Genomic DNA, 23,375 nt, shown 5'->3' on the forward strand with positions numbered 1-23,375 from the left:
TCTTCCCTCAAGGCATCCCTAATCCTTGTAGCCCTGTGCTGGGCCTCTCTATTAGCCCTGCTCTCTGGCTGTGCATATTCAGCCTCCAGGACTTGAACCTCGGTGGTCCATGCCTGACTGAATGTTTCACCCTTCCCTTCACAAATATTATGGAGGGTACAGCAAGCGCATATAACCGCGGGGATGCTGCTTTCCCCCAAGTCTAGCTTCCCATACAGACATCTCCAGCAAGCTTTTAAACGGCCAAAAGCACACTCCACAGTCATTCTGCACCGGCTCAGCCTGTAGTTGAACCGGTCCTTGCTCCTGTCAAGCTTCCCTGTATAGGGTTTCATGAGCCAAGGCAGTAACGGGTACGCGGGGTCTCCAAGGATCACAATGGGCATTTCGACGTCCCCTACTGTGATCTTCCTGTCTGGGAAAAAAGACCCTGCCTGCATCTTCCTGAACAGGCCACTGTTCTGAAAGATGCGTGCATCATGCACCTTTCCAGGCCAGCCTGTGTAAATGTCAATGAAACGCCCGTGGTGATCCACAAGCGCCTGGAGAACCATAGAGAAATACCCCTTACGATTAACGTACTCTGATGCCAGGTGGGGGGGGGGCCAGAATAGGAATATGCGTCCCATCTATCGCCCCTCCACAGTTAGGGAAACCCATTTGTGCAAAGCCATCCACAATGTCCTGCACGCTCCCCAGAGTCACGGTCTTTCTTAGCAGGATGCGATTAATTGCCTTGCAAACTTGCATCAAAACGATTCCAACGGTCGACTTTCCCACTCCAAACTGGTTCCCGACCGACCGGTAGCTGTCTGGAGTTGCCAGCTTCCAGATTGCAATAGCCACCCGCTTTTCCACCGTCAGGGCAGCTCTCAATCTTGTGTCCTTGCGCCGCAGAGTGGGGGCGAGCTCAGCACACAGTCCCATGAAAGTGGCTTTTCTCATACGAAAGTTCTGCAGCCACTGCTCGTCATCCCAGACTTCCATGACGATGTGATCCCACCAGTCAGTGCTTGTTTCCCGAGCCCAAAAGCGGCGTTCAACGGTGCTGAGCATTTCCGTGAATGCCACAAGCACTTTGGTGTCACACGCGGCAGGAGAATCGATATCGATATCATCGTCAGACTCCTCACTGTCACTTTGGAGCTGAAGGAATAGCTCGACTGCCAAACGTGTTGTGCTGGCGACACTCATCAGCACAGTCCTCAGCAGCTCGGGCTCCATTTGCCACAGAAATCGCGATTCACACAGAGAGTAAAACAGAAAGACACTCACAATGGCGCCAAACGTTGCCAGAAAGAGTGAATGCTGGGATGTGAAGCACACAGGAAGCGGAATGACCCGCACACTTCCTTCCCCTTCCCACAATACTCAGCGCCAAAATGGGACGAGGTGCTCTGTGGGATAGCTGCCCACAATGCACCTCTCAATACAGCGCTGGAAAGTGCTGCAAGTGTGGCCACACTGCAGCGCTGGTAGCTGTCAGTGTGGCCACACTCCAGCGCTGGCCCTACACAGCTGCATGACCAGCGCTGTAACTCCCATCGCTGCAACTTGTAAGTGTAGCCAAGCCCTATATTAGTGTAGTATTTTACTGAATTACGAGTTTGCTCCTTGAGTCATATAATTGGTTTCATTTTGTGAATAGAAAATTTAAATAATTCTTGATCTGAGGTTTTTGACATTTTTATGCTGACGTGCTTTGGGATTTTTTTTACACATACAAGTTTGTACTTCATTTGTTTAGCTGTATATAAGCCTGAAGAACAACACCTTACAGACGATGATAGATTCCCGGAAGAAAGTGGCCAAACAGAAGGTGAGAGTGCTGGAATATAATATATTTGTAGTGGCCACACTGCTGTCGTTAATGCTCTGTTAGCATTCTGTGTAGGGATTTATACATCATCTGTAAAAACTGTTCCAGGCTGGAACCTGACATACAAAGGGCCTCATCTGCCTTGTGTCACAATTGACTTCATTGTGAGCAGGTTCAGTTCCAATGTATCAGCTGAGGAGCAAATAAAGTTTAAAAAAAAATTCATAGACATCTGTTTCACTGGAATTTTGAGTTATAAATCAGCCTACAGATAGAAATGTAGATGTTGGAATTGCCAGGCTGGATCAGACCCAGCTTTGGTGCTGATCTTGTTCAGAATGCTGTCTCTGGCAATGGCCGGTACCAGATGCTTCACAAGAAGAAAGCCCATAATGGATGATTCATTACAGAATACTTGCCCATGGGGGGAAGTTACTTTCTGACCGCATAAATCAGAGGTTGTGTGATGCCCTGAAGCATAAGGATTTATATCACTTCTAATTTTTATCTTACCTAATGTAACTAAAGATGGTCTCATTATTCATAGAAATATAGTCATAGAAATACAAACGCTCCCTTTTGAAAATTCTAATAATTATTAGTATTAGATAAGAAAAATATCTACAGCTACATTGGGTGACTTGGCATAAAAGTACAGGACCACAATGAGCTTTGTCCTTTCCTGAAATGTCTTATGCTATAATTGGACAGAATTAACTCTATTAATGTTTAAACCAGAGACTGGTTTTTCTCCTCCACATGAGCATGCATCAGATGATGCAATCATAAACATTTAAAACAACTAAGATTAAAAAAGGTACAGACACACGACAGCATAGTCTCAATATGCACCAGGTCTTGGGAGATGCTTGAAACCCCTGACTAATTGGGAGTACTGTAGACTCGGGTGACATGCCTGGCCCATTTTGTGAAACAGATCACTTCAAGTTTTCCAGTTCATCATTATGTGTTGCTTGTTTGCAAACGTAGCTAGACTCTAAGGCCGAGTAGCTTGCAACAAGATTTCCTAGATGAATTTCCACTGAATGCCTAGCATACACAGAGAGAGGCATCACAGAAAATACTCTAGGGAGAGTCCTTTCTCTGATTTCTTCCCCCCTCCCCCCACACTGGTAGTTGAACAATAATTCAAATACAGTTTTTGCTCTGCCAAGATTTAATTATTTGCTTCTCTGTTTCTGCAAACAGTAGGTGGGTAGGTTAAGAGGCTAGTATTATAAGGCCTTATTCTTCTCACACTTCTACTGGGTTTTCATCTGTGTAACTTCATTGACTTCAGTGGAATTATGCCTGATTGGCTAAACTATATGCAGAAAAGTGTATTAGAACAATCTGTGTGCAAACTAGTTGTGAACAGACATGGATTTTTATAAATTTGCTCATAATTCAAAATTGTTTGAGTAGGTCCTACGAACTATTGTTATGTGACATCGTGGTCTCATTCATGTGAATTAGCACAAGCAGGGTGAGTCAATGGAACAATGACACTGGCACGAGAGCAGTAATAACAGGTGTACTGATTACTGAAAGAAAGTACGGAGACCGCTCCCATCCCCTCCTGCTGCAACAGCTGACTTTGTCCTCTCCAGGCAGGATACACACACCCTGCCTTGACCTTCCTCCCAGAGTTACTTCCAAACTCCAGAGTTCTTCCTGTCTGGATCAGAGTCACACCCTTTAGGAGCTGAGTGTGTGTGGAGGTGTCAGCCAGCACAGTGAGGGCAGGCCTGATGCAGCTGCATCGCTGTAGCGCTTTAATGAAGATGCTCTAAGCTGACAGGAGAGGTGAAAACTCTGTGAGAGGTGGTAACTACCATCTGTTGGTGCGAGAAGCTGTCCCACTGATGTAGTGCTGTCTGCACCGGCACGTAAATTGGTGCAACTACTTCACTCGGGTGTGGATTATTCACACTCCTGAGTGATGTAGTTATACTGAAGTAATTCTGTAGGGTAACGAGGGCTAAATTTATTGCACTATTTTCTGCTAGTGGATTCCTGATAACTATTGCCTTTGAATGTCTTTTCCTACTCTCTATTCACCTTGTATTGTTTGTTACCTGAATGGATGACCTTGCCTTTATAAATTACTTATGTTCCCGCCCAAAATGAATTTTATTTCTCCATGAAGAAATTAGGGGGAAAGGGCAGGCATGGGCTGCATTTCAGAGCCCTGCAGGCCAGGTGTGGTTCTGAGACAGCAATTTAGGTGCCCCATCCTAGATAGTTCCATTAATTCATGTATTAATCAGTAGTAAGTTTCCTCTTTGGGTCTGTGCTTGCTGGGACTTCGTAACAAAATGTTAGTTTTGTTCCCTAATGTCTAAATTTTTCCCTTTGTGAGTTTGAGAACATTATTCCTTCTACTGTCTTAATCCCCACTGATAGTATGTGGATAAAAATGTACACCTGTGTAGCATGCAGTGACCTGACTAGGCTAGGCTTTGTTATCTGAGAGAGAGACAGAGGCAAACCAAGACAAAAGGGATAATTTTTAAATGTTTAGAACTTTATAAGCAAAAACCCCAAAATTGTACCAGGTGCATAAATAATATAGAACATTACCAAGTACTTACTATGGATAATAATAAACTATAGGTTACTAACACATTAACCATTGCAAGCGTGTATATACTACTCTTCCTTACTCTGTGCAGTTAATACCAAATGCATTGTTGTTGAAAAGAACAAAGGAGATATAAGTGACTTCAGAGAAGAATCAACTTTTCCTCTACTTGGCTGTAAGTCTTGTTCCACCCTTGCTGTCCTGTTCTTTGCTTCTCTTCAGCATATAGTGCTCCTTTCATTCAATGTTCCTGTGGCTTTATTTCTTTTTAATTTATCCACAAGAAGGATTTCTTCACCTAGTGGGCCCTCACCTGTCCATTAGGTGTCTTTGAATTCTGTTCTTTCAATAGATGTTCATACAGTTATTCTCTCTGTTCATTTACTTTATGTCCTTTGTGGGTGTGCTTCTCGTTAACTGTTTTCAGAATCTGTTTTCATCTAACAGCTTTCTGATCAATTCCCTTTTTCACCAAAGTGTTTTTTCCCTTGCTTCTCTCCCTCTCTTCCGTCCTCCCTCATGGTATATCTGTAAATTGTATTTCCCTCTGCTTTCCCTCTCTAATGGTGCCTGCTTACATACCCGGATCTATGCTTTCTCTGTTTCTCCTGACCTGAAACATTTCCTGTTTTTTTTCTTTTCTCCTTCTCACTTCCCAGTTCCCTATTTACGTTCTCCTGTCCTTCATTTATTATTCACCCCAGTTCCTGTTCACCTGCTAACTCAGCACCTCAGTTCTTCTCCTTCCTTCCTCCCCCTCTCACAGCATTTTCCAACTACCCTCTTTGGGCAGATTCCAGGCCCCCTCTTTCTGATTCTGGCTCTCTCCCCCTCCAAGGCAGCATTCTGAGCTGCTGCATCACAGCTTCTGCAGGTACTAGTGCCCGGGTCAGGGTTACTACATACACATGGTTTGAGGGGCAGGCCTTTGGTTGTTTTGGTGGGATCACCAAAGTTGATAGACCTGCGTTTTAAGCCAGTCGACATCATTCCCTGGTGTTCCAAACCAGAAAGTTTGTTCTGAAGAACCTGGCTGTATCTTTAACACTGATAAAGCTTGCTAACCATTGTATCTTTTTATTTTTTTCTCCAGGTTACACACCTGCAGATCCTGAATATGAAAATTCACGTGATTTTGAAGTTGCAGCTCATCAATCAGGTACTGAGGTCATGCTATAGAGGAGTGAAAAACAAGGGCAGTCGGACTGTGCATCTGGAGACTTAAAGTGTAAAGAATTCCATTTGGAGTGAGAGTCGGGAGACTTGCATTCTGTTGTCAGCGCTGCCGTTGACCTCCTGTGTGACCCTGAGCAAATCCCTTCCCTTCTCCGTTCCCCAATTTCTCTATGTTTAAGATGAGGATAATGATACTTGTCCTTCTTTGTAAAGAGCACTTTGCATCCCTAGATCTCAAAGCCATGGAAGAGCAAAGTATTACCATTAAGGCACTGTATGAGAAACTCTTTATGACACATGAACAATTTCCCAGTGACACCCTCTGTAAACTCTGAGAGGAATCCACATTGCTGCTTTCAAAACGGTTTCCACACAGATTAAAGTAATGCTCATTGGAAAAAATAACCCCAACTATACATACAATATGATAGGGGCTAATTTAGCTACAACAAATCAGGAAAAAGATCTTGGAGTTATCGTGGATAGTTCTCTGAAGATGTCCACGCAGTGTGCAGCAGCAGTCAAAAAAGCAAACAGGATGTTATGAATCATTAAAAAGGGGATAGAGAATAAGACTGAGAATATATTATTGCCCTTATATAAATCCATGGTACGCCCACATCTTGAATACTGCGTACAGATGTGGTCTCCTCATCTCAAAAAAGATATACTGGCATTAGAAAATGTTCAGAGAAGGGCAACTAAAATGATTAGGGGGTTGGAATGGGTCCCATATGAGGAGAGATTAAAGAGGCTAGGACTTTTCAGTTTGGAAAAGAGGAGACTAAGGGGGGATATGATAGAGGCATATAAAATCATGAATGATGTGGAGAAAGTGAATAAGGAAAAGTTATTTACTTATTCCCATAATACAAGAACTAGAGGTCACCAAATGAAATTAATGGGCAGCAGGTTTAAAACAAATAAAAGGAAGTTCTTCACGCACCGCACAGTCAACTTGTGGAACTCCTTGCCTGAGGAGGTTGTGAAGGCTAGGACTATAACAGGGTTTAAAAGAGAACTGGATAAATTCATGTAGGTTAAGTCCATTAGTGGCTATTAGCGAGGATGGGTAAGAAATGGTGTCTCTAGCCTCTGTTTGTCAGAGGGTGGAGATGGATGGCAGGAGCGAGATCACTTGATCATTACCTGTTAGGTTCACTCCCTCCGGGGCACTTGGCATTGGCCACTGTCGGTAGACAGGATACTGGGCTAGATGGACCTTTGGTCTGACCCAGTACGGCTGTTCTTATGTTCTTATCCCAGCCAGGCCGTGCAGTCATTACAGAATTGCATAGTCAGCATTGTCATGGTCACTGTAGACAGATCTAAACTAATCAGCGTAGATGCCTGACCTTTGTCCATTGCTAGGAGGAAATCCTAAACGAAGAAGATGAGTCTCTGTGCTGGACCCAGTGCAAAGCCCCAAGAGATTGTGGAAATCTGAGGATTTCTGATGGCTCTGAAGTTGCCTCACGAGCACCATGGTTCCAAAATGCCACACTAGAGCTGGCTGGAAGTTGGGATTTCCAGTTCATGAGAAATCTCAGCATTTTGAAGTTCTTCTTCGAGTGATTGCTCCTATGCATTCCAGTTAGGTGTGCGCACGCCGCGTGCACGATTGCCGGAAGATTTTTACCCTAGCAACACTCGGTGGGTCGGCTGGGCGCCCCCTGGAGTGGCGCCGCTATAGCGCTAGTTATATACCCCAGCCGACCCGTCCGCTCCTCAGTTCCTTCTTACCGCCTGTGACGGTTGCTGGAACAGTGGAGTGCTCCCTTGACCTCCACAACCCTAGCTTTCACTGACTGTTTTTTGTACTTATTGTATATAGTTCTTTATTAATTAGTTAGATTAGTTGTTTAGTGTAGATAGTTAGGGGAATTAGGGGGGCTTAGCCCTTCTTTTCCCAACCCGGTGTGGGCTCATGCCCAAGGCACCGGGATTTAAGCCTTGCTCGGCCTGTCAGCGGCCCATGCCTATTGGAGACCCACATGACGCCTGCCTGCGGTGCTTAGGAGAGTCTCATCGCGCAGATAAGTGCCCTATTTGTAAATCGTTCAAGCCGAGAACAAAGAAAGAGCGGGACTTTAGACTAAAGCAGCTCTTAATGGAGTCGGCACTTAGCCCTGCGGTGCCGACACCAACAGCTCCGCAGTCGTCTTCAGCACGGAGCGCCCCAGTGGTTCCCGACCAGTCCGGTACCGAAACTCTCAAAAAGCAGCAGTCGGCACCGACACCTCTGCACCGTTCCCTTTCGCCATCGGGGAAACGCAAGCCACAGCAGAAGTCCGTCAAGGCACCTGCGTTGGGACCGCTCGTCCAGCCGCCAGTGCCAGCTCCTTCGGCACCGGCTCTGATAGCGCATAGGCCATGAGCGGTACCGTCGACTCCGGCACCGACAGGGCCGTTGAGTCCGGTACCTCCGTGCTCCCCAGTGCGCACCGTGGTCGAGCTACCTCTCCTGTCGACACCGGAGACTTTCTCGACGGCGAGAGAGCTAATAGCGCTCACTGAACCTGCGCATATCCAGCCCCCGGCACCGCCGGTGCGGGCTGTGAAGTCAGTGGGTAAGCCGGCTACCATGCGGCCTCCTTCCCCTGACAGGCGTGAGGAATGATACTCCAGGTCCCGCTCCCGGTCCCGGAGGCGCTCTCATTCCCGCCGTTCCGGATCTCGGCGCCGCTCTCAGTCCTGGTACCACTCTCCATCGCGGTACCGGTCGCACTCGAGGAGACGGTCCCGGTCCCGCTCCACTGACCGGCGATATCGGCACCGTTCCGGATCTCGGTCCCGGTCCCGGTACCAGTCACCCCGCAGCCGCTCCCGCCGTCGGTACACATGATCCCGGTCAACCTCCCAGCACCGCCATGGTCGATGGTCCCGGTCTCGCTCCCGGCACCGAGATGACCGGCACCGTTCCCCGGCACCGTCCAGGGACAAACCGGCAGAGTCGATGGGGCAGTCTCATACCCTCTCCGCCCCACCGTGGCCTTCACGCCAGCCGTCCGTCTCCTCGCAAGCGGACAGCGCGGGGGATCAACGTACTGACCCGCAAGGGCAAGACCAGGGGCCTCCACAATGGGGCTTTTGGACCCCTTGGGCCTATCATGAGGGACAAGGGGTGCCCTTCTCTCAACGTCCCAGGTCCTCCGACCATAGAGCGCCTGAGGCCACGCTCTGCCGACCTCCTGCCTCCCCGGCGATAGAGGAGCCACTACCAACGGGGGGCCAGGAGCATCCCCCTGTGGCAGAGATCTCACAGCAGGTGGACGAGCCCAAAACAGTAACCTGCCGGTGGAAGAGGTGGCGGAGGACGATGACCCGGTGGTCAGCATAATCGGGGCGGACGCTCCTCTTCGTGTCGCACTGCCATTTATTCGCACGATACAACGCAATGCGAATACGATTTGGCAGTCACCAGCTTCCATCCCGCCCACAGCTCGGGGGGTGGAAAGGAAATATTCGGTACCGTCCAAGGAGTATGAGTACTTATACGTACATCCGCCTCCATGCTCGTTGGTCGTACAATCGGTCAATGACCGTGAACGGCATGGCCAACCAGCGCCGGTGCCCAAGTCAAAGGAGGCGCGGCGCATGGATCTCCTGGGCCGCAAGATCTACTCGGCGGGGGGCCTTCAAATGAAAGTCGCCAACCAGCTCGCTCTCCTCAGTCGGTACACCCACGACCTCCTGGTGTCTTTGTCAAAGTTTACGGAACTTGTACCATCTGCCTCCCGCCTGGAGTATTCGGCCCTAGTTGAGGAGGGTAAAAAGGTGTCCCGGTTGGCCCTTCAAGCCTCTCTGGACTCCGCAGATTCGGGAGCCAGGACTTTGGCCTCGGGGGTGACCATGAGGAGGATCTCGTGGCTGCAGGCCTCCACGTTGCCACCGGAGGTCCAGCATACGATTCAGGACCTCCCGTTTGATTGCCAGGGTCTGTTCTCGAACACGACAGACTCGAGGCTTCAGACCCTTAAGGATGGTCGAGTTACTATTCGCTCCCTGGGCATGCACATGCCGGCTACCCAGAGGAGACCTTTCCGACCACAGCCTTACCGTCCGATCAACCAGCCCAGGCCGCGCCCCGACAATCGGCGCAGGGGCAGAGTGAACCAACGTAGACAGTCGGGCAATCAAGGGAACCAGTCCCAAGCGCCCTCCAAACCTCCCTCGGGCAATAAGCAAAACTTTTGATGGGACGCCCGAGGACGGCCCACCAGTTTATGTACCGGATCCTTCCCCATTATTTTTCAACTGCCTCTCCCAATTCCTACCGGCGTGGTCCCAGATAACAACGGACAACTGGGTACTTCGCACACTACAGTTTGGTTACCGACTCCAGTTTGTTTCGCCCCCTCCCTCCCATCCTTCCTCCCCGTCCCTCTTCAGGGACCCCTCTCACGAGCAATTCCTCTTTCTCGAGGTTCAGTCTCTGTTGAGTTTGGGTGCCATAGAGGAGGTGCCGGACGGCATGCGGGGCCGGGGATTTTATTCCCGATACTTCCTAATCCCCAAGGCGAAGGGAGGTCTACGTCCCATACGCGACCTCCGAGAGCTCAACAAATATCTACTCAAGCTCAAGTTCCGCATGGTAACCCTGGGGACCATTGTTCCTTCCCTGGATCCGGGAGACTGGTTTGCCGCCCTCGACATGAGGGACGCGTACTTCCATATTGCAATTTATCCTCCTCATCGACGCTACCTCCGCTTCATCGTCAACAGCATGCACTACCAGTTTACGGTGCTACCCTTCGGCCTCTCCACAGCACCAAGGGTCTTCACCAAGTGCATGGCGGTGGTTGCAGCGGCCCTTCGCCGTCGTCGCATACATGTTTACCCGTATCTCGACGACTGGCTGGTCCGCGGGTCATCCCAGCAGCTCGTAGCGTGCCAAACCTCCGAGATCCTGGGCCTGTTCCAAACTTTAGGCCTACTCGTCAATGCCGAGAAATCCATCTTGGCCCCAACGCAGAGATTGGAATTCATCGGTGCGGTCCTGGACTCAAACTTAGCCAGGGCCTGCCTCCCTCTGCCTCGACACTAGACGATGGCTGCCCTCATCCGCGGCCTCCAATCTTTTCCTACAACAACGGTGCGGACCTGTCTCAGCCTCCTGGGCCACATGGCAGCATGCACCTACGTGACCAAGTACGCGAGACTGAGTCTTTGCCCTTTTCAAGCTTGGCTGGCGTCGGTGTACCGTCCGCACCGGGACCCCATAGATATGGTAATCACGGTCCCGAGGTCGACCTTCGAGGCGCTCAACTGGTGGCTGGACCCGGAGGTGGTATGTGCCGGAGTTCCATTCCGCCCACCTCCACCCTCCGTCACCCTGACCACAGATGCCTCGGCAATGGGCTGGGGTGCACATCTGGACACCCTGCACACCCAGGGTCTTTGGTCACCCCAAGAGCTCTCCCTCCATATCAATATCAGGGAGCTCCGGGCGATTCGCTTGGCGTGTCAAACCTTCCGTGGCCACCTTCAAGGTCGATGCGTCGCCGTGTTCACGGACAACACGACAGCGATGTTTTATGTCAACAGACAGGGTGGGGCTCGTTCCTCCCTGCTTTGCACGGAAGCGTTGCACCTGTGGCATTTCTGCGTAACCCACTCGATTCACCTGGTAGCATCGTTTCTTCCAGGAGTCCAGAACACGTTGGCCGACCATCTCAGCAGGTCATTCCTCTCCCACGAGTGGTCGATCCGCCCCGATGTTATCCACACAGTTTTCCGGCGGTGGGGCTTTCCCCGGATAGACCTGTTTGCATCCAAGGAGAACAGGAAATGCCACCAGTTCTGCTCCTTCCAGGGTCGCTCTCCCGGCTCCCTGTCGGATGCATTCCTCCGGTCCTGGATGGGTCACCTGCTCTATGCCTTCCCCCCGTTTCCCCTCGTGCACCGAGTTCTGCTGAAGCTCCGCAGGGACAGAGGCCGCCTCATACTCGTCGCCCCGGCCTGGCCGAGGCAGCACTGGTACTCCCTGCTGCTCGACCTCTCTGTATGGGACCCCATCCCTCCTCCCCTCTGGCCAGACCTGATCACTCAGGACTTCGGCAGGCTTCGCCACCCAGACCTGCAGTCCCTCCACCTTACAGCTTGGTTCCTGAGTGGCTGACCCAAGCGGAACGTGGCTGCTCAGCGGCGGTGCAGTGAGTCCTGCTGGAAAGCCGGAAACCTTCCACTCGGGCTACCTACCTTGCCAAATGGAAGCGTTTCACACTCTGGTGCGATAAGATCCCTTCGCGGCCACTATCCCTATGATCTTGGACTATCTCTGATCGCTCAAGGAGTCAGGCCTAGCGGTCGCGTCCTTGAAAGTACACCTCGCCTCCATTTCCACCTTTAGATCCGGCATCGGGGATCGTTCGATCTTCTCCAACCAAATGGTCTCCCGCTTCCTGAAGGGATTAGACCGCTTATACCCGCCGGTACGACGACCTACGCCAACCTGGGACCTGAACTTTGTCCTATCCAAGCTCACGGGAGCCCCCTTTGAGCCCTTGGCCACATGCTCCCTGCTCTACTTGTCATGGAAAACTGCCTTCCTCGTCGCTATTACTTCAGCGAGACGAGTTTCTGAGCTTCGCGCCCTAACGGTGGACCCACCGTACACCATTTTCCATAAAGACAAGGTGCAGCTTCGGCCACACCCGGCCTTCCTCCCAAAGGTGGTGTCGGCTTTTCACGTGAATCAGGAAATTTTCCTACCCGTGTTTTTCCCGAAGCCGCACTCATCACGTTGCGAACAACAGCTTCACACCCTGGACGTCCGTAGGGCCCTCGCCTTTTATGTAGAACGAACAAAACCCTTTCGGCGTTCGCCCCAGCTATTCGTAGCAGTTGCTGATCGCATGAAGGGCAAGCCAGTGTCCTCTCAGCGGATCTCGTCCTGGGTGATCTCGTGTATTAGAACATGTTACGAACTTGACCATATTTCGGCTAGCCGCCTTACTGCCCACTCCACGAGAGCACAAGCCTCTTCGACGGCGTTCCTGGCCCATGTCCCAATCCAAGACATCTGCCGCGCAGCCACATGGTCTTCCATCCACACCTTCGCGTCCCATTACGCGCTGGTACAACAATCTAGAGACGATGCAGCCTTTGGCTCAGCGGTTTTACACTCTGCCACGTCTCTCTCCGACCCCACCGCCTAGGTAAGGCTTGGGAATCACCTAACTGGAATGCATAGGAGCAATCACTCGAAGAAGAAAAGATGGTTACTCACCGTTGTAACTGTTGTTCTTCGAGATGTGTTGCTCCTATTCATTCCAGACCCGCCCTCCTTCCCCACTGTCGGAGTAGCCGGCAAGAAGGAACTGAGGAGCAGACGGGTCGGCTGGGGTATATAACTAGCGCTATAGCGGCGCCACTCCAGGGGGCGCCCAGCTGACCCACCGAGTGTTGCTAGGGTAAAAATCTTCCGGCAATCGTGCATGCGGCGCGCGCACTCCTAACTGGAATGAATAGGAGCAACACATCTCGAAGAACAACAGTTACAACGGTGAGTAACCGTCTTTTTCTCATGAATCAGGAATTTTTATATGATTTCATTTCAGATACGAAATGAAACTAGCTCCCGCCGATGATAGCTGCAGAGTGAAATTGACATTCTTCATAGTAGTTGTGAAACTGACAAGAAAGTCTTTTTCCATTAGCAACTCCCAGATTTCTCAGGGCACAGCTACACAGGGTGACGAGACCTTCAGCAGGGACGTGGCTGGCCCAGGTCTCCTGACTCAGACTTGGGCTGCAGAGCTAAAAAATTGCTGAGTAGATGTTCTGGCTCAGGCTGGCGCCTGAGCTCTCAGACCCTCCCCCGTCACAGGGTGCCTTAGCTCAGGCTGCAGCCTGAGCCTGAATGTCTGTACAGCTACGTTTCAGGCCCAAGCCCGAGCCCTGCAACCTAAGTCAGCTGACCTGGTTCAATCGTGGGTGTTTTATCCCTGTATAGATGTACCCTCAGGATCTGATGCTCCGGAGCAGCTGGCCCAAGATTCTGGAAGCTCTGGGATCTCTACCTCTGGGACAGTCCGCATGGTGGGACTGTCCTGGAGCCACAGCCCCTGGGTGTCTGCCAAAGGACCCCCAGACTCCCAGCTTCATGGCAGGGAGCTTGGAAGCTCTGAGAGCCATCAAGTTTTTCAGGCTCCCTGCTGCAGAGCTAGAAGCTGAGCCCCAGTCAGTCGAGGCTTTCAGGCTTCTGGCTCCATGTCACGGAGGCTGGAAACTCTGGGGTTGTGGGGCTACCCCAGGGCCGTGGACCCTAGAAGCCTGGAGTCCCCCGTCCTGGGGCAGACAGTCATAATGGAACTGACATAACCAAGACAGTCTGTCCATTTTGGCTGCGTCCCAGGCCTGCCCATTGTGCCACAGTGCGACCCAAAATTGCCCTTCCCCCAAGCATCCATCCCACCACTTTGTTCCCTATGCTGGGTCCTGAGAGAATTTCATTGGAGGATGGCCTAAAGCCTGCGCTCTGCAGTGCCTAAATCAGGAGAATTCTTCCCCCTCAGAATGGGGTGTTTGTGTGTGTGTAGGGCTTATTTACACCACTCTGGCCCTGCTAAAGAGGGGCTGGTGGGGTCTCACCCAGTGCCCTTGTTGTAAAATGAGAGGATTCGATTAGGAATCTTTAAAACATGGAACCCAAAATGCCATTCTTAGCTGCTCTGTAGAATAGAACTACACTTTAAAAGATCCTCTGTCATTTCTGGTAAGAACAGGGGTTTGCTCAGGTACACTAGGCCAGAATTTCCCCTCCTTACGCAACTTTTATAACATGTTGTGTGCTAACTAGTTGCCACTCTCCACTGCAGAGGGGCTACATTTTAGTAGATACACCTCTACCCCAATATAACACAAATTCGGATATAACGCGGTAAAGCAGCGGGGAGCCCCGGGCCTTTTAAAGCACCACCTGAGCCCCGCTGCTTTACTGTGTTATATCCAAATTCGTGTGGAGCCCCAAGGCCCTTTAAATCCCCTCCCGAGCCCTGCTGCCAGAGCTTCAGCGGTGATTTAAAGGGCCCAGGGCTCCCTACAGCAGCTGGAGCACCGGGCCCTGTAAATCCCCACCGGGGCTCTGGCAGTTGGGGTCGGGCAGTGATTTAATGGGCCAGAGGCTCCAGTCACTGTGGGGAGCCCCGGACCCTTTAAATCCCCACCTGAGCCCCATGCCAGAGCTCCAGCAGTGATTTAAAGGGCCTGGGGCTCTCCGCCGTGGCTGGAACACCAGGCCCTTTAAATCCCTGCCAGGGAAGCTGGTCCAGTCCGGCACAGCGTACTAGACTGAACCCGACATAACACGGTCTCACCTATAAGGCGGTGAGATTTTTTGGCTCCCGAGGGCCGCGTTATGTCAGAGTAGAGGTGTATGTTGTTTCTGAGGTGCTTTGGGATCATTCAAGCATGAGAAATCTAATGTTTGAATAGAAATGTAAAATACTAACAGCTTCCTTTCTCCAAACTATTTCATATGAAGTGTGCATAAAATGGCCGAGTGCAGTGGTGATTATCAAGGGCATTTCCTGGGGAGAGGTTGGTGGGTAGGAGAGGTTGGTGGGTTCATTAATCCCAACTGGTAATCAGTCCCCAGCAGGTGGCTGGGGTAGAAATCACAGTTGCCATTGAAACTGTTAGTGTTCTGTAGTTTTGAAGTTTATATCATTGTCTTTCCCCTTTCAGGCGAAGCAGCAAAGTCGATGCAGGTAGGAGAAGATGTGCGAGTGAGCCTCCAGGACAGTAACGAAAGCCAAGCTGAGAGAGGTGTGTGTGGCTGTCTAATTTTGACTAGAATTGAGGCATGGAAGTGAGGGAATGAGCAGCCAGAGAGAGAAGCCCAGGGTTGTAAAGATTAAAAACATGGTCCTTGTGAAGAGATGGGAGGGGATGAAACTATCATTGTTTCAAAGCAGAGTGGGAGGGAGGGTTTGGGCTAGATCCACAAAGGAGCTTAGGTGCCTGTAACTAGTGTTTAGGCAGCTAAATCCTAGTTTTAGGTTCCACTGCCTCTGAGCATGTCAAGCTCCACAAGAATGGGTGTGGGGAGGAAGTGGCAGTGGCAGTGTCCTTCCTCATAACCTTCAGCCCAGTGGGTAGGGTACTCACTCAGAACGTAGGAGACCCTGGATCACTGCCCACCTCTGCCTGCCACCTATAGGTCACCTACACCATCTGACAGTAGAAGAGGGGTTCCTGGCTGTGGGTTGCAAGCAGGGAGAGGCTGGATGTAGCCTGGACATAGGTGCTAAATTGCATGAGAAGGTCCTGGCTTAGGATACACCCCTCTCTCCATACCTCCCATTGGCTAGCTTAAGCCCTCCCCACCTGGCATGCTGGTTTTTGTGGGTTCCATTCTTGAATTCTCCCCATTCATTGTGTAGGATCCTTGGGTGCCTAACTCAGCCTCTATTGAACCTATCGTTGTTTCAGTGATTTTTCTAGGCCCCTAAAAGTTAGAGGTTGCACCGCTGCATGTTGCCATCCCTCCGTCCCTTTGTGGCCCTGGCCCTCGCAGACAGGAGAAGAGGGGAGGAGAGAGTAGTGGCTTGTTGCTCAGGAAGGGAATGCAGGGAAGGGAGCATGAAGCTCAGTGATGGTGAAGCTGGGTGTGGGGACTTGGAGAGGAGGTTTGAAGGCAAGTTTCTTGCAAAAGAAGAAACAAGACAATTCTACAGGAGGTGCCCACCGTACATTGCTACACTTTCTTTGATTTCTTCAGCCTGTCTCTGCTCCGCTCTGCTTCAGCCTGTCTGCTCTGGTGTGTTCATGCGGTTACTTGCTGATGTGCTTCTGCTCTTTGCATACAGGGCATTTCTGGAGCATTACTACCCTGCTTGTTAGCCTGTCGCTTTCACCTTCCGTTCCAGTGATGGAACTAAAGTAGTGATTCCCGACCTTTCCAGATTACTGTACCCCTTTCAGGAGTCTGATTTGTCTTGTGCACCCCAAATTTCACCTCCCTTAAAAAGCACTTACTTTCAAAATCAGACATAAATATACAAAAATGTCACAGCGCACTATTACTGAAAAATTACTTACTGTCTCATTTTGTCTATATGAACTGTTTTCGTTTTTACTGACTTTGCTAGTGTTCTGTTTGTAGCCTGTTCTAAAACTCAGCAAGTATCTAGATGAGTTGATGTAGCCCCTGGAAGATGCATAACCCTGGTTTGGAACCACTGAACTAAAGAACTAATCAGCACTTACATCCTGAAACCATGGTTAAAATACTAATGTCTCATTAATGACCTCGTCGCTTTTAGACAGAGATCATTATTATTGTCCCCTGTTTATAGATGGGGAGATGACACAGGAGTCTCTGTAGACTCTGTTAATCCATGAGATTTTGGAGGCTTCTGGTACCACTAGATGAGATGAGCAAACTCCCAAATGTAGTCTTCTCTTTATTGCCAGGGCTACCAATCATATCCCTTATAAGGCTTTCATAATTCTTCAGTGTGAGGATGGAGGGCAAAGTTCAATCATTGTAATCCCAAAGGAAGTGGAAAGATCAGTCTGAGTTCTTTCTCATGTGGATGGAAGCTCCATGACGGCTTATGAAAATGGGTAGAACAGTGGAAAACCAGTAGTTAAAAACAGCTGTGTACAGCTTTCAGTCAAAAATAGCTCAAATGGTTGAGGGCCGCCCCCTTCCAAATCACACCCTACCTTTTTTTTACATTGTCACCTCTATCGAGCCGTCAGTTGAACTAGTACTTGAGTGGAATAAATTCTGATTATATTTAATTTTTATTTTTTCCTAGGAAGCCACAAGAAAGAGGGAAATTTATTCCACACATGGACGAAAAAAATTAGGGGGAACATTGATCGGGTCAGATCAAGCCAGACACACAAGACAGGTGCTCCTCCACCTCTCTTCAGAACACACTGGGGTTTAGACAGAAAGGCACTGAGTCACTCACCCTTCCCTGTTGGCTTGAAGCTTCCTGCAGCTCTGAGAGGAGCTGTCATGGGGCCTGGCAAACAGAATGGGACCTAGCTGCTGGCTCCTCCCTGCTTGCTCAAGGCTTTCTGCTGGTCGCCAGCACCAAGAGGAGCTGTTGTAGGTGCTGGCTGTGCTCCTAGGCATGTGAGATGCACAGTAGGTACCAAATTAAAGGGAAGGTGAGTTACCAATCTCCTAGAACTGGAAGAGACCTTGAAAGGTCATTGAGTCCAGCCCCCTGCCTTCACTAGCAGGACCAATTTTTGCCCCAGATCCCTAAGTGGCCTCCTCAAGGATTGAACTCACAGCCCTGGGTTTAGCAGGCCAATGCTCCTACAGTCTACCCCATCCAGGCTCCACAGTTGAGACAAAACCTTATAGTCAACAGCATCAAAGCTACAGCATAGACACTTGAGCTTAGTCTATTGCTGGGAGGAGACCCAAACCAGATCCTGAACAAAGCCATGAGAGGATTCCAGATGGCGCCAAAGTTGCCTTGCGATCACCATTAATACAACCTTGCCCCAAACACCACCTTAGGGACAGGATAATAATCAGCAACACTATTGACATCAAGCGAGATTTGGTTTTTTTGTTTGTTTGTTTTTTTTAGCACATTTGTGTTTGAGGGAATCTAGCACCCTACACTGGGGTATGGAGGCGCCAACAATGGATCCAGTACCTCCCCCCCTTGATTTCACTATCCATGAGGTGTACAGGGTACAGTTAGCAGGCAGCAGCCCAGCACCTGTCATGAGCGCAGGCTGGCTGAAATGTCAAGAGATGATGTGGTGTCTCTCTCTGCTGGGCACTCACCTGCCCCCACAGATGCACTGGCAGCTGAATCTGAGCAGTCATGTCAGCACAAAACGTTTCTCTGCTTTAAGGCAACCAAGGACCTTTCAGCCTACTGCACTCCCCGGCTGCTTGATGGCTCCTTTTACTTCCTCCATCAGCTGTGGGCTCTTATCGCTTGCTGAGGAGTTGAAGATACAGGGAGGGGAATAGGAACTGCTGAGCAGCGATAAAGCCTGCTGTGCCCTAGCCAGAATGCTTAGGAGGGAGGAGGGGAAAGCTGCTTGGTTTGTCCTGCCAGGCATGGAGATCGCCTTTGTCTTTAGAGAAACAGAAGTTATTCTCTGTGGTGGTGGCCAGATCCAGAGCAGTGTGGAAGGTAATGGGCCTGATTCCTCGCTGTCCTGCCCCTTAGTGTAGTCATTTGCATCTGTGCAAAGTTCCTGTAAAACTCTATCGATCAGAATGAATAGTACTTTACACCCACTGTGAACTGGTGTAAGTGGTAGCACAAGGTGCAGAGAATCAGGGTATGTCTTCATTACCGGCCGTATCGGCGGGTAGCAATCGATTTCTCGGGGATCGGTATATCGCGTCTCATCTAGACGCGATATATTGATCCCTGAACGCGCTCCTGTCGACTCCGGAACTCCACCAACGCGAACGGCGGTAGTGGAGTCGACACGGGGAGCCGCGGACGTCGATCCCGCGCCGTGAGGACGGTAAGTAATTCGATCTAAGGTACTTCGACTTCAGCTACGCTATTCACGTAGCTGCAGTTGCGTATCTTAGATCGATTCCCCCCCCAGTGTAGACCAGCCCTCAGGTCCCAGAGTAGATTGGCTGCTCAGGCTTTCTGGGGGCAGTAGATCATAGACTGCAAACTTAATAAAATTATAATTTATTCTTATGTCAGGTCATTACAAACTTCCCAGTACCTTTACTGAATTTTAAGAGAGATGTACAATTATTTTTATACACATTATTCTTGGAGACTATGAGAACTTCCATGTTTGTTTGTTGCCTATTTAATTATGTCAAATGTTCACGCTAAGGAGATTCCTAGGAAGTCTGCTTTCTGTAAACTGGTAACAGGCTCCCAGACTGTCAGGGGGAAATAACATGGTGTTTATTCCCTCAAACGTGTTTACTCAGGCTTTGAAATGCCACTTATAGCTTCTATTTTGTTTTAACAAGCTATGCATTTTATACTATATCTTTGAAAGATGTATATAACTGTTGTGATTCATGCTTTGTACAGCATATTTGATAGAAATCTTTAATTTTAAGTTGTAAATGTACTACTAATGGTAGATCTTAAATCTAAGGACCATTTGGTCAAAAAGGCAAACCAAGTTTACAAGATTGTCTTATCAAAGACCAAGTCACATCCCTCTGGTATGAGCTACAAGTCTGGCATAGAGATAAGACTATCTCGGGCAAACAAACTTTGTAGGGTATTTATTTTAGACAGAGTCCTGACTTTAAGGAAGAAGAAGAAGAAAAAAAAAAGTAAGGACGCTGTATTCAGAATACTTCAGAGAAGTAATGTTCGGGGATGTGTTACCAAGAGCCAAAAACTACATCATAAAGTAGGCTTTTTTTAAACCACCCCTCTTTGCAAGGTAAAAGCCTTGGTTTCAAACTCTCACGTAAATAAGAAGCCATTTGGGTATAAAATAGTGATATTGGGGAACTAAATAGTATCTGGCAATGCTTAAGCAACTCCTTACTGAAGACAGAAAGACAAGAATCACCTAATCAAGAATTGTTAAGAAGAGACGGTGTTTTATTGGATGACGGTTTAAATGTAAAGACTTGCTTTAATAATATTTACATTTAAAAATGGTCACTTTGATAGCTAAAACACTGCTATATATGACATAATGCTGTTTGTACTCATCTGGAGCAGAAATTCAACTCCTGTTGATCTCTGGTGGAACTAAAGGCATATGTCAGAAAATGGGCTAAATCGGGGAAAGAGGTAAAACTCTAAACTTTAAAAATATACTGAGAATTTCCTGCCACAAAGGCAGTTAGAATCCTGCTGTGACTGCTGCAGCAGATTGCATATATTTCCTGGATGCCCTGAGCTCAAAATTTCCTCTCCTTACTCCACTGTTGTACAACTAGCTGTATGCTGGTGGGTTCCTGCTCTCCACCCCAGAGGTGGCTGGATTTCAGAAACTCTGCACAGAGATAGTTTGTGAAGCTCTTTGAGGACTGTCGAGCATGGAAGTTGTAAAATGTGAAAATATTCACAGCTCCTTTTAGCCAGATAATTTCATATGAACTGTCCAGAGAACATCCAAGTGAATCAGTGCTGGTTGGGGGCGTTTGTTGGGGGGTGAAACCACTTGGGAGAAGCTGATGGGTACAATAATCCCAGCTGATAAATAATGCGCAGCAAATGGCCTGGCAGAAATTTTTCTTCCTATTAAAATGTATTGTGTTATGTACACCTGAAGTTTCTATAATTATCTCTCCTCCTTGTAGATGAAGAGAAGAGCTCAAAAGAGACTGAATCAATGAACCAACCTGACCCTCCCTCCAATGAAGAGAATCCAGGTGTGTGGCCATCACACTCTGTCAGAGCTAAGTGGAGGAAGTGAGGCACATGTGCTGCATGGCAGTGACTAGCTGCTTGCCAGGGAGGAAGACGTGCATGGCTGTGAAGTGGCCAGTGGAGGGAAATGGTTGTGAAGTGTTGGGAGGGGATGAGGTGCCCATTGCACACACTGGAGAGTAGGACAGAGACACTGTCATGGGAGCTGTGGGAAGGAGGGAGGGTCTCTGGTTGGAGAGTCGCTTGTTGTTCACAGGGGAAATGAAGGGAGCATGAAGGTTGCTGATGTAGCTGGAAGTGAGGCCTTTGGGTGTGCACTGGAGGCAGCTTTCCTGCAAAAGGAGAATAAAGACAATTCTCTGTGAGGCTCCTACAGAAGAATTTTAGATCTTTCTTCTCCAGCCTGCCTCGACTTGCCCTCTGCTCTGGCGTAATGACCTGGTTACTTGCTGATGTGCTCCTCCTCTGTGCACACAGGACACTTGTAGAGCGCTACTGCCCTGCCCATCAGCCTGTGCTTTACCGTTCCGTTTGTAATCATCAGCACGTCCATCCTCAAACACCATCCAAACATTACTGCATAAATCCTCATTGTGCCCCTATGGGAGTGGGTGTTATCTCCTACTTACACCTGGGGAAACAGAGGCACAGGGAGGTGAAATGGTTAGTCCAGAGTCACACAGGACCCGAGTCTCCACTCACATTGCTGTCAATCAGGAATCACACTAGTGGTGTCAAGTAAGCTACAAGGGTGAAATGGGTAGAGAATCAGGCACAGAGTATCACAGAGAGAATAGAACCCAGGAGTCCTGATTCCCAGTCTTGTGCTCCAAATACTAGCCTGCCCCTCTGTGTGTCAGTCATCTTCTGACAATACCGCACTTCCCAGATGCCATGTCGGACTAGATGTGTGATTGCTGCCCTGCAAATTTCAGGCAAAATGTTCAAATGAGGGTGACTAGAGCAGTGTCTGGTTAAGCCCTCCGACACCTATGGCACCTGCAGCCAGGACAGACTCTTCGGCCCAGATCCTCAACGGTATTTAGGCACCTATTTCAGTGGCAGTTGGGAACCTAAATACCGTTCAGGACCTGGGCCTTGGCGCTCTCTTGAAGACTAAGGGAGGGGCGGGTGTTGTGCTGTTCATGGTGCAAGAGTCACAAGGGTTTTGAACAACTGGCTGGGGTACACAGCAAGCCCCTCAGCCCCTGGCTGGGTGCTGCTGTAAGGAAGAAGCCCTGGGAAAAGGAGTGAGGATAAGAGGTGCGCTGCTACCTTTTGGAGTAGCAGTAAGTGGTGCATTTTAGCACATTGTGCTTCAGCTCTCCCATGACCCATCCTGCTCTGAACCAGGGAGATGCCAACTACCATTACCCCTCTGTTCCCCAGTGCTCCTTGGGTAGCTTAGGGAAGAATTTTACCCCCTATATAATGACCATGAATGACATGTGCAATAATTGGTGCTAACTCCAACTCATTTGCATCTTATTTTTCAGACTATAAAAATATCTCAGACAGGAATCAGGAGCCCGGTATGGAAGAGAACAGGAATGTGTTAGACCCCTGTATGACCATGTCTGGGGAAAGTACGTTAGATTGCTTGAGCTGGTCCCCAGCTAAAAGCTCCACACATCCCTGAATGTTCAAGACCATGCATGTGATGTGTGCACATAACTCCTCAGGTTATAGTACTCACGGTTGGTGTGGCTTTCAGTGGTTAATGCTGTCTGATGGTCGGGGTGTCTCAAAGGTGCCAAGTGGCCCTAGATGTTGGAGCTGTAGATGGCAGATTAACACTGATGTCCATATAAGGTCTGGGATGGCTTGGCAGGACTTGTGGTAGCAAATCAGGTTGTAGATCAAGTGGTTAATGTGTCCAATTATCCTCGGCTTCTCAGGTTTCAATTCCAGATGAAATCATGAATCAGGGATGGAATTCACTAAATATTACATCTTTCAGTGCTTGAACATGTCGCGTTTCACTGTTAGGCTGGCTCAATTTGGTAACAGTATTGCTCTAGCCACAGATGACTTGTGCCTCCTGATCCTGGGAGGAGGGGACCGGGGTGAAGGTGGCAGGATGGGGACACAAATCTAAAGGGGAGGACACGTAACTTCCCCAGCGACTGTCTCCTTTGCCCAGCGACCTCTGCCCTGCGCTGTCCTGTGCCCAGCCTGGGGCCGACTTGCTGTCCCCACCCCACCATAGTAACCTGCAGGGGAGAGGGGACTCTGTCTTCCCGCTTTGCCTCCCACTCTCCCCCCTGCCTCCCCAAGGCATGTTCAGCTGCTCTTCCTGGCAGCCAGCCTGGGCAAGGCGCGGGAGAAAGACGTTTCTCATGCCAGCTGAAGCTGGCCATTCTGGGTTGCTGCCTCTGTGCAGTGCGGTGGCTTCCTGAGAGAGCCTGGTTGGGGTGGCAGCCTGCTCTGCCCCTTCTCCTCTCCACCCTAGCTCAATATTTCCCCTCCTTACTCCACTGTT

At 49.5% G+C, this 23,375-nt stretch overlaps 1 protein-coding gene across 18 annotated transcripts in view; it reads left to right on the plus strand.

Annotated features, from left to right (window-relative positions):
- Window positions 1-23,375, plus strand: part of CD58 (CD58 molecule) — a 78,232-nt gene that overhangs the window by 34,387 nt on the left and 20,470 nt on the right. For 6 of the 18 annotated variants that reach the window (XM_045001152.1, XM_045001162.1, XM_045001163.1 and 3 more), the window contains exons 6-11: window positions 1,748-1,819; window positions 5,497-5,562; window positions 15,270-15,350; window positions 17,351-17,446; window positions 20,824-20,895; window positions 22,390-22,479. In XM_045001152.1, coding sequence (XP_044857087.1) covers window positions 1,748-1,819; window positions 5,497-5,562; window positions 15,270-15,350; window positions 17,351-17,446; window positions 20,824-20,895; window positions 22,390-22,479 — 477 coding nt within the window. The remainder of the gene's footprint in view (window positions 1-1,747; window positions 1,820-5,496; window positions 5,563-15,269; window positions 15,351-17,350; window positions 17,447-20,823; window positions 20,896-22,389; window positions 22,480-23,375) is intronic. The other 12 variants (XM_045001156.1, XM_045001161.1, XM_045001165.1 and 9 more) reach the window with 6 other exon arrangements.

Source organism: Mauremys mutica, chromosome 1 (genome assembly GCF_020497125.1).
Source record: "Mauremys mutica isolate MM-2020 ecotype Southern chromosome 1, ASM2049712v1, whole genome shotgun sequence".
Lineage (NCBI taxonomy): Eukaryota > Metazoa > Chordata > Testudines > Geoemydidae > Mauremys > Mauremys mutica.